The sequence below is a fragment of the Aulostomus chinensis genome, chromosome 5 (genome assembly GCF_037954235.1).
Source record: "Aulostomus chinensis isolate RoL2024-O1b breed Wild chromosome 5, RoL_Achi_v1.0, whole genome shotgun sequence".
NCBI classification, from domain to species: Eukaryota; Metazoa; Chordata; class Actinopteri; order Syngnathiformes; family Aulostomidae; genus Aulostomus; species Aulostomus chinensis.
Window position 1 is genome coordinate 26,559,063 of NC_141324.1, and position 13,635 is coordinate 26,572,697.

The window sequence follows — 13,635 nt, forward strand, 5'->3', positions numbered from 1 at the left end:
GCACTCATCTATCAACCCGTCTATCTTCACACTCATCTTGGCGGTCACTCTTCTCTGTCGCCCTGATCCAACTCCTGTCCTACTTCTCGTCATTGGGGGCTTAGCTTAGTCCTGCGTCTTTACAGTCTGATTGCGTCTTTGTGCAGCAGCGATTAACAATGCGCGCCCCCCCACCCACCCCATCCCAGTCCTCCTACTGTGTCCGTTAACCTGGGATAAGAAGTGTGCCCCTCCTCTGCAGCCTCAGGACGGCTACCGGATGGTGCAGCAGTTCCAGTTCCTGGGCTGGCCCATGTACAGAGACACACCCATGTCCAAACGCTCCTTCCTCAAGCTGATCCGACAGGTGGACAAGTGGCAGGAGGAGTACGACGGGGGAGAGGGACGCACTGTTGTCCACTGTCTGTAAGTTTCATTGAAGATGAAACATCTCCATCTACTGACCAAAGTGCTTTACTGCATCAAAGAAACTTCACTCAGACCAATCCTGAACTTTTAGGTCAGCTCTGAGTTCCCAGTAGTAACATTTGGCTGTTGTGACATCCTCAGGAACGGAGGCGGCCGCAGCGGGACGTTCTGTGCCATCAGCATTGTGTGTGAGATGCTTCAGCACCAGCGATCCGTGGACGTTTTCCATGCCGTCAAAACACTGAGGAATAACAAACCTAATATGGTGGACCTACTGGTGAGCAGCTTTGCAGACGCTAGCAGAGAAAAGGAGAACAACAAAGCTAATACAAGACCGCGTGTAAAGGTCTTGATGATCAGTTAAAATCCAGTGTTTAACTCCATAAACTGACAAGTTTGACTGAAGGAATTCTCATTAGAAAGACTTCTTGTACTGCATGGGATGCATTTGAGTCCCCTTGTAATATTTGAATGTATATAGAGGAAGTTTTCTTTAGATTATGTCATAAAGAAGGCGATGTCTGTGGGACATCCTGAGGGTCTAAGATGCCTCCCGTGTAATCACAGTCATATGACAGAGTAAACACAGTAGGTGCTAAAGAGGTGACAAATGGCCTACAATAACCTCTCCCTCTCTCTCTCTCTCTCTTTCTCTTTCTCTTTCTCTCTCTCTCTGTCTCTCTCTTTCTCTCTCTCTCTCTCGCTCTCTCTCTGGGCTTCACATTTACCAGCTCTTGCTGCTAAAATGACTAAATCCATGTAGAGCTATGAACCAAACACACTCATAACAGAAACCGATAGCAAAGCTGACAAAGGGGCCCAAGATCAAGGCCGGGTTCTGGTCAGGTAGTAAAACAGGAAACACGTTTTGGGCCACATCTTTGATAATAAATGGTTTAGTATGCTGAAGTAATGCTTATGAAGTACTCATAAGGTAGCATGAACTCATTATTAGTTCATCCTCGCTCTAAAACGTTGCTGGACATTATCAAGCACATTTTTTTGAAGACGTTTTGATCATTTTCAGGATTGTTTTTTTGATGCATTGGGAAGCTCAGTAGTCAGCAGGCAGATTATCAGGAGAGATGAACAGAGAGAGGATGGCGTTCAACAGAAGTTCATGGTCACGCATGAATCTTACATACTGGGTGAAGTGTAACTTTAGTCATACACACACGACTAAAGTTGGGCACCTGGAGGTGAGTCCTGTTTGATTACCTGACAGGAACCCTGTCCTGGTCCGTCGTCACCTTCAGTATCAGTTCCGACTGTGTGCATGGTTGACAGGAGTCATATTCACATGGTTCATGATCTTAAATTCATTTGATCAAGTTAGTGCCTGCTAATATTCCAGCTCAGATGCACTGTAAACGACATGGAGAGAGAGGAAGAGGAGGTTAATTAAGGCCAAGCTGTCCCTTTCTGCCCTCCAGCACGTTAATCCGACCGGCTTCATCTCTCTAATGTTTTGTCTGTTTCATCTTGTCTCCCAGGACCAGTACAAGTTTTGTTATGAAGTGGCACTGGAGTACTTGAACTCTGGCTAACTCAGAGCTACCGTAGCCACCTGAGACTCAATGTTTGGGACACTACAGAAGACTGCAGCTCACACTTGTGCACTCATGCAGCTCCTTCCACCAGCTCTCTCCTTCTTATGCTTCTGGTCTCTGATGGACACGATGGGAAGGGTAGCGGAGTTGTACAGTGTTAAATATGGCTGCCTGTTTCAGTCAGTACGGAAGCCAGTAGGAGCACAAAGAGCTGTTCTTTCCTCTCTGGATCCCTCCGTCTGTGTCTCTAGCTCTCAGCCGCCCGTCGTCCTGTGGTTGTTGCCTTGATCCTCATTGGACAACAAGCATTAAATATTCTCCAGTTTTCTGTGCAATGCGAAACATTGTACATAATGTAATGTGTTCATTTAATTCTCTCCAGTTTCTGTTTCAAGCCCATCATCAAAAGTCATCAAATGCAGAAGCTCAAAGTTTAAATATTACTAAATGTACATTTATGACTTCTATATGATTATTGCTTCATGCTGTATGCTGAGGACCGACATCTGCTTACCTTATTTCCTGTACAGGGATCCAAAGCTTTATTTGCACTTCCATTGAATTATTGTTGTGCATATTGTACAGATTTATGTAGATTATTTATTCATGGTATGTACTTTTTTGTGACTCGCAGTAAGTGACAATCATATGTTGTAAAGGTTTGTTTTATTGATTGTATTGTGTGATCTTTTTCTTCTTTTTGTCATCCTGTATGACGGATCAGTTCCACTGTAAAGAGAAAAAAAAAAGAGATATAAATGTATCCACAGTATAAACAGTGTATGATGTTTCTGTCTCTTCTTGAGTGAAGGGGAGAAAGATGACGTTACGGGGACATCTGCTGGAGGGACGTGGAATAACACAACTGCGCCCAGACTCCTTAAGGTGCCGCTGCGTTCATCAGTTCACCTGAGCAATATTACAAACTGATTTTGTCCATTCTGATGAATATTTGATATCCCAGTCCTCCCATATCCAGTCAACGACGGTAAACATCACAGTAAAATTCAAACGATGCTTTAATTCAGCAGTGTAGATTGGGTGTGGAAATGAGATGTAATAAGTTATTTTTAAGATTTAAAAAGAGTCACCGATTTCAGCCGGTTTGACTGACTGCTTTGCAGCGTGCTGTATTGGTCAGCTGTTCTCTCTGATTGATCATGGTGCAATTCTCAATCCGCTAACATGACCTTGAAGAAATACTTGGTGGTTAATTGAGCGTTAAAGAGAGTGGATAGGTAAAATCCAGTGTTCAGAGACCCATAGGTCTTCAGTCCTCATGTATTTTTATCCTGCATCTTGACTTAAAACAGCTTTCGGATCTGCACACTCTTGCCTGCACTCTCTTAATTAAGCCGCTTTTTTTTATTATCAAAAGGCATTTGCAGATGTTTCATATAAGATTTATATAACTTGGCAATGACTTCAAACACTGGGAATCAAAACCCTTCTTTGAAAGATGAACTGAAGAAACCCAGGGATTGTCTTCTGGAGATGAAACGGTCCAATAAGCTTCAGGAGTAAACACTCAAATGGCTGATGAACAAATAAACAAAGTTTTTGCTGGAATGACGAGGACGTTATCTGTGTCGGAGTGGGTGAGTAAATCCGTGTTTATGTCAGTTACACCTTCAGGGGTTCCACCACACCCCTGAAAACATCCACTCAAACAGAAGGCCCAACAACTTCTGAGTAGTTGGTGCGCTGGAAAATTACGCGGTATGAATGAATTACATATATAAAATATGTCCACATGCATACACAATCTGCTTTTTTTTACTTGTAAGTCTGTATGATTGCATAATAATTGAAACGCAGAACCAGCAGCACCTCAGAAATAAGTGGCTCAAATATGGAAACAGTTTTTATGTCTTGATTTGCTTTTCAAAATCAAAAGTTTAATTTGACTGAATTTTTCTTATGTTAGTTCCTGTGTGCGCAAAATGGTTGAAAAATAATAAAAGTGCAGTCCTACTTAAAAAGTAACCTATGAAAATATTAAATTTGCAGAACCCAAGCCTGAGCTGGGTTTGCTCATTTATTGGCGTTTGTCTCCCCCTGGTGGCGCCTGTCACTCCCTCGCTGTATTTGCCTTCACTGCCTGTTTGGAGGGAAGAAATGTACTTTTGACATCTAACATTCGACATCATGAAGCTCCTTTACGAGTGAATCATTTGTCACGATTGAACTTATTTCAGCAGCATGTTTGTGAGAGGACGGTCGTCCTGCAGGGTTGGAAAGTTTGCAAAGTCACAGTCAAACTGAAGCGCCACGGCAGCCTTCCTCTACTCTCCATTTCATTACTTTTTGTGAACCTTGACACCGAAGGGCAGCTAATTAATCAAGAAATTAAATGAAGCATAAATCCCTCTTGCGATATCTGTCACTGTTACGTTGATCAGCTGATGTTGGATTCCATTTTTAAAACTCCATCCTGAGAGCAAAAAGATAAGATGATGGTTTTCCTGACACTGAGCTGTTTTGTGTGTCCACGAGAAAATTAAGATTTCTAATCAACTCACTGAATGTAGAGCCTCCGTATCACCTGACGCTGCTTCTTACTTTCTTGTATGTTAACGTGTGTGTGAATGTTGGTTTTTTTGGCGTCTCCTCACCCAGGCAGACTGAAGTGAGTGTGATGTTCTGGGCCGCTGCACAGAAGCGATCACTCGTTCAGGAGCACATGAGTGGAGGCAGGGATGAAGGAGTAGGCAGACACCCCGGACGCCACTGACCACCACCTAGTGTGACATTCTGACAAAAACAGAGTTATTTCTGTCCTCTCTGAAGCGCACATCTGAAAGCCGGTGAGAAAAAACGTTTGAGTCGTTTCCTACTGGGAAGAAACTCCAAAGCACATGGGTTCAAATAATTTTATTAACAGCCCTTAGCAGCACAGGGAATTTAAACTTTGACTGACCAGTAAACCTTCCACTGCTGCTCATGAAACACTTGAGGACTGAGACTAAGAGAAGCTGTCCCATCACAGCAGCTCACGTGTGGTCTCTGGAGCTCCACATGTGATCATCATGATTGATAAGGTTAAAGCTTCAAATATCAGGCTGAGACATTGTGGTGAAATCACAGTTATCAAGCATTTGTTGCCTTTTTAGCTGTCATCTTGAATTTTAGACTTCAATAACTTATGGGGGGGCGGCACGGTGGTGCAGTGGTCAGCACTGTCGCCTCACAGCAAGAAGGTTCTGGGTTTGAGTGCCGGCTGGAGTACGGGATCTTTCCGTGTGAGTCTGCATGTTCTCCCTGTTCCTGCGTGGGTTCTCTCTGGTACTCCGGCTTCCTCCCACAGTCCAAAGACATCAAGAGGGGACGAGGCTGATTGATACTCTAAATTGACCGTAGGCGTGACTGTGAGAGCCAATGGTTGTCTGTCTCTATGTGTTGGCCCTGCCATGGACTGGTGACCTGTCCAGGGTGAACCCCGCCTCTCGCTGAAGGCTGCTGGGATAGGCTCCACCCCCCACGTTTGGCAACCTTTTGTTATTATATATATTCCAAAATTGAATTTGGATTTCGAATGTTTCTGAATACATGATGCTTAAATAGACAGAGGGGCCGGCTTTATGTAAAGACAGTTCACCAAACAGAAAAGTCAGTATTCATCCTCATGCTGGGTCTCTCAAACAATCAAATGAAAGGAGACCAGTTCTGAACTGTAAGTGAAACATAATAAAACCATCAAATAACTTCATACTGCCTGTCCAAAGTAGTCCAAGCGTCCTGAAGCCTCCAGGTGCCACGTCGTTATGAGAAATGCCGTGACGCCGTGCTTTGAGCGGAGGTTGCCAAGATGATGTATTAATAAACAAATACATTACAAACTAAGTCATGCGTATGATACTACTGTCCCCACCCATCACCGAGAACTCACAGCACGCAGTTGCTTACTTCTCAAACATTCATGTGACTGCGCTGTAACATTTTGCCATGTAATTATCAGTTTTAAAATTCGAATCTTATTCTTGCTGGCTGAAGGTTTTTTGGGGCCCAGGTGATGCAAATATTGTGCCGCGTCCAACCACCAGGGGTCAGTGATATGCTGCGTCTCAGTTTGGTGTTGAGCTACCTTCAAAAATAAAAATAATGACTTCCTAATGAAGCCCCCATTATGCAACACATGCATTTCTTGGATGATAGTTGTTATTCATATTAGATACACAACCTCATATTTGGACCGCTAATTAGCAACGGACTATATTAAAATTCCCCATGTTTGCCTGCCTTAGATACAAGACTTTAAAACTGATGAGAAAACCAGCTAATGCCATTCCATCTCCTAAAATATTGTATTTGGTTTTATTGGCTCCATGATTGAATTCAGTGGTTTGTCTGTGCAGACTGTAGCAGTTGCTTGAAGGCTCTCGGGGCGACTGGAGGAGGAAATCGTTGGCACATCTTCATGGAAGCTGAAGTTCTCATCTTTTCCTTTTGCAGAGTGTTCCAGCTGGTCAGAGCTTGAGGCGCTGCACCGGGGACGGTTTCATATTTCACCGCAACACTGGTGGTGAATAATTCCTCTGTTCACATACAAGCCAGAGGATGACGAGTAGGAGAGAAAGAGAGAGAGAGAGAGAAATAGAGAGAGCAGCTGCTGAGGATGTGATGTCCAAACACAACTCTGAAAGATCCATGTCGAGCTTTATTTATTTATTTGTTTGAGACACTCAGCAAACACAGAATAAAATCTTAAGTTATGCCCCTGCTGTCTGTACTTTAGCTATGAATTTATGTAATGTTAGGTCTTTTTTTGTCCGATTCAAGGAAAATAAAGATAGAGTATTGAAAAAAAAAAATTCCGTTAACAATTCACAATCCAATGAATATAAATATGTAGATAATTAAAAACTGGCATGTAAATATATAATAGATGAGGAATATTAAAATGTAGACATTGTAAACATCCTATGTTTGATCACGCTTATGTTTTGTAGTGAAATTCTGCTGCAGGTCAAACCATGAGAGTGATCGATCTTCAGTAATACTTTAATAATCACTTCAACTTCACCCTGGACTTCATTATGCAAGAATCAAGTTTCACATTTTCCAAAATAGTAGGCATCACATTTGAGGATGAATATTTTATGAGCTGCAACCGAGAGGAACAAGGTTGCTGCTGCACCGTACGTCCACCAGATGGCGGCGTAGAGCCGGCGCCGTCGTCATCGTAGTCATCATCAATAGCAGGTAGTGAGAAGGTGCTGTGTGACAGACTTCATGTGATATCTGCTCCAACGCTGCTGATGAATTCAGGTCATTGACATATTTCAGATCAAAAAAATTTTTTTAAATGTAAAATTACTTCTTGAAGTTGTGAACCGTGCTGATGAAGATGAGCTCAGACGTGTGTTTATTGGACGTGCGATGATGAAGCACCTTTAACGGACTGACTGGCATCATTGGTGCATCCTGTTGGAATATATTTGTCTTTGTCTTCATCCCGAATATGCATTTTTAATCCATGTACATAATATTTTCTCACACTCCGTCTCATCTCTGCAGATGTAACACTGTAATGAATAAACCCATGAATAATTAATCACTGTGCGATTGCCGATGAAAGATTAAGTGCTGTATTTTCTCACAATCATGACGTGCGTTGAATTCCAAGCCACCGCTCACACAAACATCACTGCACACTCTCTCTCTCTCACACACACACACACACACACACACACACATATCACTGCACATTCTCACGCACACACACACGCACGCACACAGGTCAAAGGGCATCTGAAGCAACTGGAGCACAAGCCTGTTTCCATCTCTGGGGACTGGATTATTCTCTTCTCTCTCTCTTTCCCCAACTGCCCTCATCTCTTTACCCTCCAATCAGCCTCTTTTAACATTCCACTTTTAGAAAAAATTGACTTCTTGTGGCTTTAAATTCTTCATATTGTTTTAATTATGAAGGCTGTGGCCTGATTAATCCTCTTTACATGACCGCTAATCCGAATGTGTCCAAAAAAGTTTTCACCAGCGATTTTAAAAGCTCCTATTCATCCTCCCCTTGCTAATCTTTCAGAGAATGCTGCAGCAGGTGTTTCGAGCCGACTTCCAATAATGCAGCGTATTTGCTCTCGCTTGCAGTCCTGCCATCGAGCGTTTGCCAAGAGGGAGCGAGAGAACAATCAATGGGCCAGCTCAACGTACAAAAAGCGCCCCAGTCGAGCTCTCACATCTGAGGCAAATCCATATCTCATATTTTCTCCCTTTTTTTCATGCAGATGGGTGGAGGGCTAAGATGTCTCTCCTCTCCTGACATTACTCCCATCCCCCTGACAGCTTGATGTGATTGCATTGTCAGCCGTCTGAGTGTGCTGGTGGGACTCTTGCTTTCCAGGCTGGATGTGAGAAGGCTGGATGTGAAACTGTTGTGAGCACAGATGTGGCATACATATTTCAGTAGTTTAAGACTACATATTTTAGAGCTTGTGTGAGCCTTGTGTCAACCCAAATAGATTGCTTGGTTTAGTGTGCGCCTGGCATTTTGCGTCCCTTTTATGGAATGCTAATGTCAGCTCATCAATCACAATCATGACAAAATCCTCGACATTTCGACTCCTCCTGAGGTCAAGTCATCATCAAAGTCAATCAAATTTCTTGCAACCCAAGGAGAGATGGACCATTTTGCCCCCGTGTGGCCGTAACAGCCAACAGCCTCTTTCTGCATATGATCAGTCTGTTGCCATAGCAGCCCTGTGGAGCTCTCCTGCCAGTCAGTCTCACAGAGAAGACGAGTGAACCAGCGGTGCCCCCATCCAGAGAGGCCTGCGTGTCTTCATCTGTTGCCATGGTAGCATAATAGCGTTCCGGATAGTATGGGCATGGCAGGGAGTCAGTTCCTTTATCTTCCGACGTATTATATTGAGCGGAGCTTGTCGGTGTTCAGTGCTCACAACATGGTGAGCGGACACACAGAGATGTCAAGATAGTGTATCTATCGTGAGAGGATGAGAGCGGTGTGCTCGTCGGCCGCTAACTAGGAGGTAGAGACAGTGAATGTTAGGGAGACATGAGTAGACATGGAGTGGACTCTCCAGCTGACTCACTTTGCTTTAAAATGATCAGATGTGCGGAAGTCCTGCAGCGCTTTTGTAGTCATGATGCACTGAGTCAAATATGTGCAACCATTATCTTTGTTTTTCAGTTTCTCTTGATGAGAGCTGAAGTAGACAATAAAAAAAATGCATTTAAAAAAGCAATAAATTGTAATTTGATATTCAAGGCAGATCAGATGTTGCGGTTGGATGATTTTTTCCATATACGCACATGTTCAGGTCTGACTTCCCTGCTCTATATGTATGTATGTATGTATGTATGTATGTGTATATATGGGGTGTAGAGTTAAGCAACGTTCATTAGCATCGTTAGCAACCTAATAGCATGACAAGCTTGTATTTGTCTGTGAGCAGATATCAGAGACCACGGTCACGTGAAGGGTCACTTAAGCTCCAGTCGCAGGTGGAGAGAAGAGTCTGGCAGAAGCTAGAAAGGCTACAAGCTAAGCTGAACACTTATTATTAATGGTACTACTCCAACAACTACTCCTACTACTAATAATAATAATAGTAGTAATAGTAATAAACGTTGGGGTTGCATAATATTTGGTTGAGGGCAGAAATCTCAAATACAAAAAACAAAAACAAAATTAATCCAAAATTATCTGCATGAGGAGAAACAAATAGGATTAATTTACGGATTTTCAAATATTTTTAACCTGCAAGGTTCATGCTTGGACCTTAAGGTTCATACACTTTCAGAGACTTGTTTAATTTGAATTAGTAATAGACGAAGCATTTAAAAGTACCTTACGTAAGAGTTCATTTGAAGACTGCGTGTGCAGGTTTCTCTCTCTCTCTCTCTCTCTGCCTTCCTCTCATTACCTCATCGCACTCGATATATATTCTCAGCAAAACAAGGTGACCCTATACATCACGCCATCTGACTTCTCTGTGCTTCTGAGGACGGCGGCTACGACGATGCCAAGACTGTGAGCTGCCTGTCCTCGTGGTTGGTCTCCTCTGTGGTGCTGTGATGGTCGCATCCATCTTCCACACCGTTCTGTAACCTCGGTGTGAGGATAGAGGCGTTGTGCACCGTTGCCCCTTCCCCACGTCGACTGCTGCTGCTTCATGCCCTTTCGGGGAAGGAATGCTATGTCTCTCAGCAGAACGGAGTCCTTCAGCCAAGCGACATCTTTGTGTCCTCAAAGTATGAGTTGTCCACGTGGGGTCACGTTGCAATGTTTCAAACTTTTCCAGTCATAAATACAGATTACTGAAAGTGAAATTCAGTACATTATTCTTCCCAGAGTTTATTTTCATCTTTCAGCCCCTAAAGGGAGGACCTTTTCACCCTAAAACCTGGAAGTGCAGGGAAAATCGCCTGACACTTCACTGCCCTCCGCGTGATCTTCATCTGTGTGCACACCCACCCACTGCCAACACCTGCAGGGGTAAAACTGACACATTCTACCATCAAATGTTGTGTCAGCAATCGATTCTTGTCATGTCAGGCTCTGAAGGGAGGCTGGTCCTTCAAGCGCTTCCTTCCAGATGTTAGGAGGCGGTACCTCGGTGGCATTTGCTTTAGGTTTGTTTTGTTTTTTCTAATTTGCTCTGCTCATCAGTGCGAATTGCCTTCCTGTTTTGAAAGAAGGCGTTAAAATGCTTCAGGTAAATCTGTCACCATGTGGATGAAGTAGAGCAGCACAACTGTTCCTTCTCCTTCAGTTAGGAAATGCATGAAGCCACCGCAGGCGCACTTTATCACCCAGGCTGGAACATCAAGTTGAAAATGTCTGCTGGTTTGACTGCTAGCGTCGCAGTTTACTGTTAACAGAATGAACTGTTTAATCTGCCCTGAGTCAGAGGTTCGGACTGATGACTGTAATATAATCATGCTAAGAGGCTTTTCTTGGCATGCGGAACACCCCTGACTGATAGTAACACCACCTCCTTTTGAAAACGTTCTAAATATAAACCTGATTGCTTTTGGAGAGCGCCGACCTCCCCAAAGGTCCCTGTAATATTTGATGAGGAATTAATGAACATGACTGCAGGTGATCAGCTCACTGCTGAAAGTAACTTGATGTTTTTATATAAAAAGTTGAGGGAAAATAGAAGTACAGTTGACAGGATAGTTGGTCAAGTGTTTGGTAAACGCCACAAGCCTCAGTAAAGTAGATGAATCAGCTGATCTGCATGTGGGGGGGGGGAGGGGGGTTCAACTGCAGCTACAGGTTGCCATGGTGATGGTAACTGCTTAGTTGCCTTAGTTTGAAAAGGATTCAGTCATTTTGAGCTAACAAGTCCAGGCTCCTACCAACCTGAATTTAAATTGCACAAATAGACTCACTGGTCCAACCAGATTTTTAAAAATGCTTAAAGAACAGAAACTTTGCCCTCAAAATACGGTTTAAAGTAAAGTATCATTTTCCCATCTGAGCATTCTAGCTGTTGTTTGCTGACAGGAATTTATTTATACCAGCTTTCACAGTGTATTTTACTGATTCAGAAGCCCACCTGCACCTATTTGATCCCTTTAACAGACAGACAAAACTGCTGTAGCCTTCAGTGGTGCTCTTGCATCAGTGCAACACTGTGACTGGTTAGATTTGTTCCTGGTGCAGCAGGCTGTTCACAGGGAGGGGCAGGACACGTGTCAGGGTGCCATCTTCAGCCTTATTATTGCCTGAGTCTGAATACTATAACTGCTTCATTTCTTATCCAAATGCAGTCTGATTCAGATGAGAGAAAATGTAGGAAATACAGGTGAAAATATTCCATTACCTCCTGTGACTTGGAGGGTCAGGTGTGACCAAGTCTCATTGTGTGAAAAGGGTCAAATCTGTCTCCATCTTTGCAAGAAAAAGAAATTATGTGTGAAGAAATTTGTGGCAAAGATGAGTTAAACCAACCTTTTTAGAATAGTTTGACACCTTTTTCTCCTCCCTGTGTGATGAACGAGAGCAAAAAGTAATGGATGCGCCTTATGATACCAACACACCATAAAATGTAATGCCTCCTGTCAGGAAATCAACTTCTGTGATAGAAGTGAAAACAAAGTAAAAGAAAACAGAGCGATGATAACAAATCAAACTATTTTACCAGACATGGAGAGCGGTCTAACGTCAGGAGCTGACTTTTGTAAACGTAGCATTTATTTGCTTTCTTATTTCATTGCAGATCAATACCACTCTTAATGGCTTGTAGGGTAAATCCACAGTTTAAGCCTGTGCAGGTACTGTAGTTAATGGAGTCGATGGGTCATTGTCCTGCCACATCGGGGAAAGTGATGAGTAAGCACTCTTCATGGACCGCTTGGGCTGAGGCCAGTGTTCACCCTCTGTTGTGCTTCTCATCTCTTCTCCATGTTCCGGGCTGCCACCCGTGAGTGTAACACAGTACATCAGATTTGTTTGACACAACATGTTCTACTGCTGGCACTTATAATATGATGAGGCTTTTTTAATGGGAAGTTTTACCACTGGAGTAAGAGTGTTGTTATAAATTCTGACCTCCTGTTGCTCGGCAACATCACTGACACTGACTTTCATCATCTGACAAGGCTAAAGCTCTGCCAGCATGTGTGAGCCTTAATAATATCCAAGTACACTCAGCTAAATTATCAAGATAACGGTTACAATTGAGTACCAAGCAACAAGCACAGTTGAAAGTGCTCAGGGAAATATACATTTGCACTGAGTCGTGTGGAATCCACTCACATGTTACTGTGTCAAGCATGCAAAGAGCTTTGAAATTTGCTCTGATTATGATCATTCAGTCAGAGAATGCGGCAAATTTGCGGCCCAGTAGAGGCCCCTCCTGGGTCACATTAGCTAGCTCTGCTGCGACCTTGAATTAGCATGGATGAGTGCTAGCATGTCGGTTGATTTTGTGCTCAAAGTGCCAAATTAATTTTTGCTCAGATCAAAGTATTTTTGGATTATTGTGTATGCATCAAAAAGAAAAAGATGAAGATCATACTGGACAATATTGTGGTTCGCGGTCAGTGCCTATTAAGATCAAACTAAACGTGTGGCTGGCTCCGTCCGCATTCTGGAGTCACAAAAAGGTGCTGGGGGAGGTAAAAAGATCTTCTCAGGCTCAGGACCCCTATTTGTGTGTAATATCCCAGTTTGACATCATTCATCTCATTTCTGTCAACACAGCACTGGTTTTTCCTTAACATCCACAGAATCTTTAACACAGCAAAAGTCCTATCAGGCCTTGAGGTGCTGAGTAGATGGAATACATCACCAGATCCCATTAGATGTCCTGCAACATTAAAACTGCAGCAGTCCAAAAAAACCCTCCTTCATCTTTTTTAATGAACTTTTTCCTCTCTGTGTAAATGCTTTTCCTTGTGTCTTTTCCTGACCGTTCTTTTCCTAACGTGTCACCATTTACAGGGGGTGATCAGAGAAAGAACATGTCAAGTACCGCTGAGAACCCTGACCCCTCTCTTAACCTCAGAGGTGAGAGGATAACACCTAATCAATATTTATCGCACCGTTATGTAGTGGCTGGTCCGTCACGCTCTTCACAATTCATGCGTTTCATTTTATTGCTTACTGATGCTGTACATTGTTGATCGAATCCCATTTGCAGAACTAAAATGACTATCTTCTGATAACACTTGTCCGGTTTTGTTT

General features: G+C 43.1%; 1 protein-coding gene across 7 annotated transcripts in view; it reads left to right on the plus strand.

Annotated features, from left to right (window-relative positions):
• Window positions 1-2,724, plus strand: part of LOC147261946 (receptor-type tyrosine-protein phosphatase mu) — a 164,511-nt gene extending 161,787 nt beyond the window's left edge. For 6 of the 7 annotated variants that reach the window (XM_086204259.1, XM_086204263.1, XM_086204258.1 and 3 more), the window contains 3 exons: window positions 242-405; window positions 550-685; window positions 1,902-2,724. In XM_086204259.1, the coding sequence (XP_086060385.1) occupies window positions 242-405; window positions 550-685; window positions 1,902-1,955 (354 nt within the window). In that variant the 3' untranslated portion in view covers window positions 1,956-2,724. The remainder of the gene's footprint in view (window positions 1-241; window positions 406-549; window positions 686-1,901) is intronic. The other variant, XM_086204261.1, reaches the window with a different exon arrangement.
• The last annotated feature ends 10,911 nt before the right edge of the window (window positions 2,725-13,635 follow it).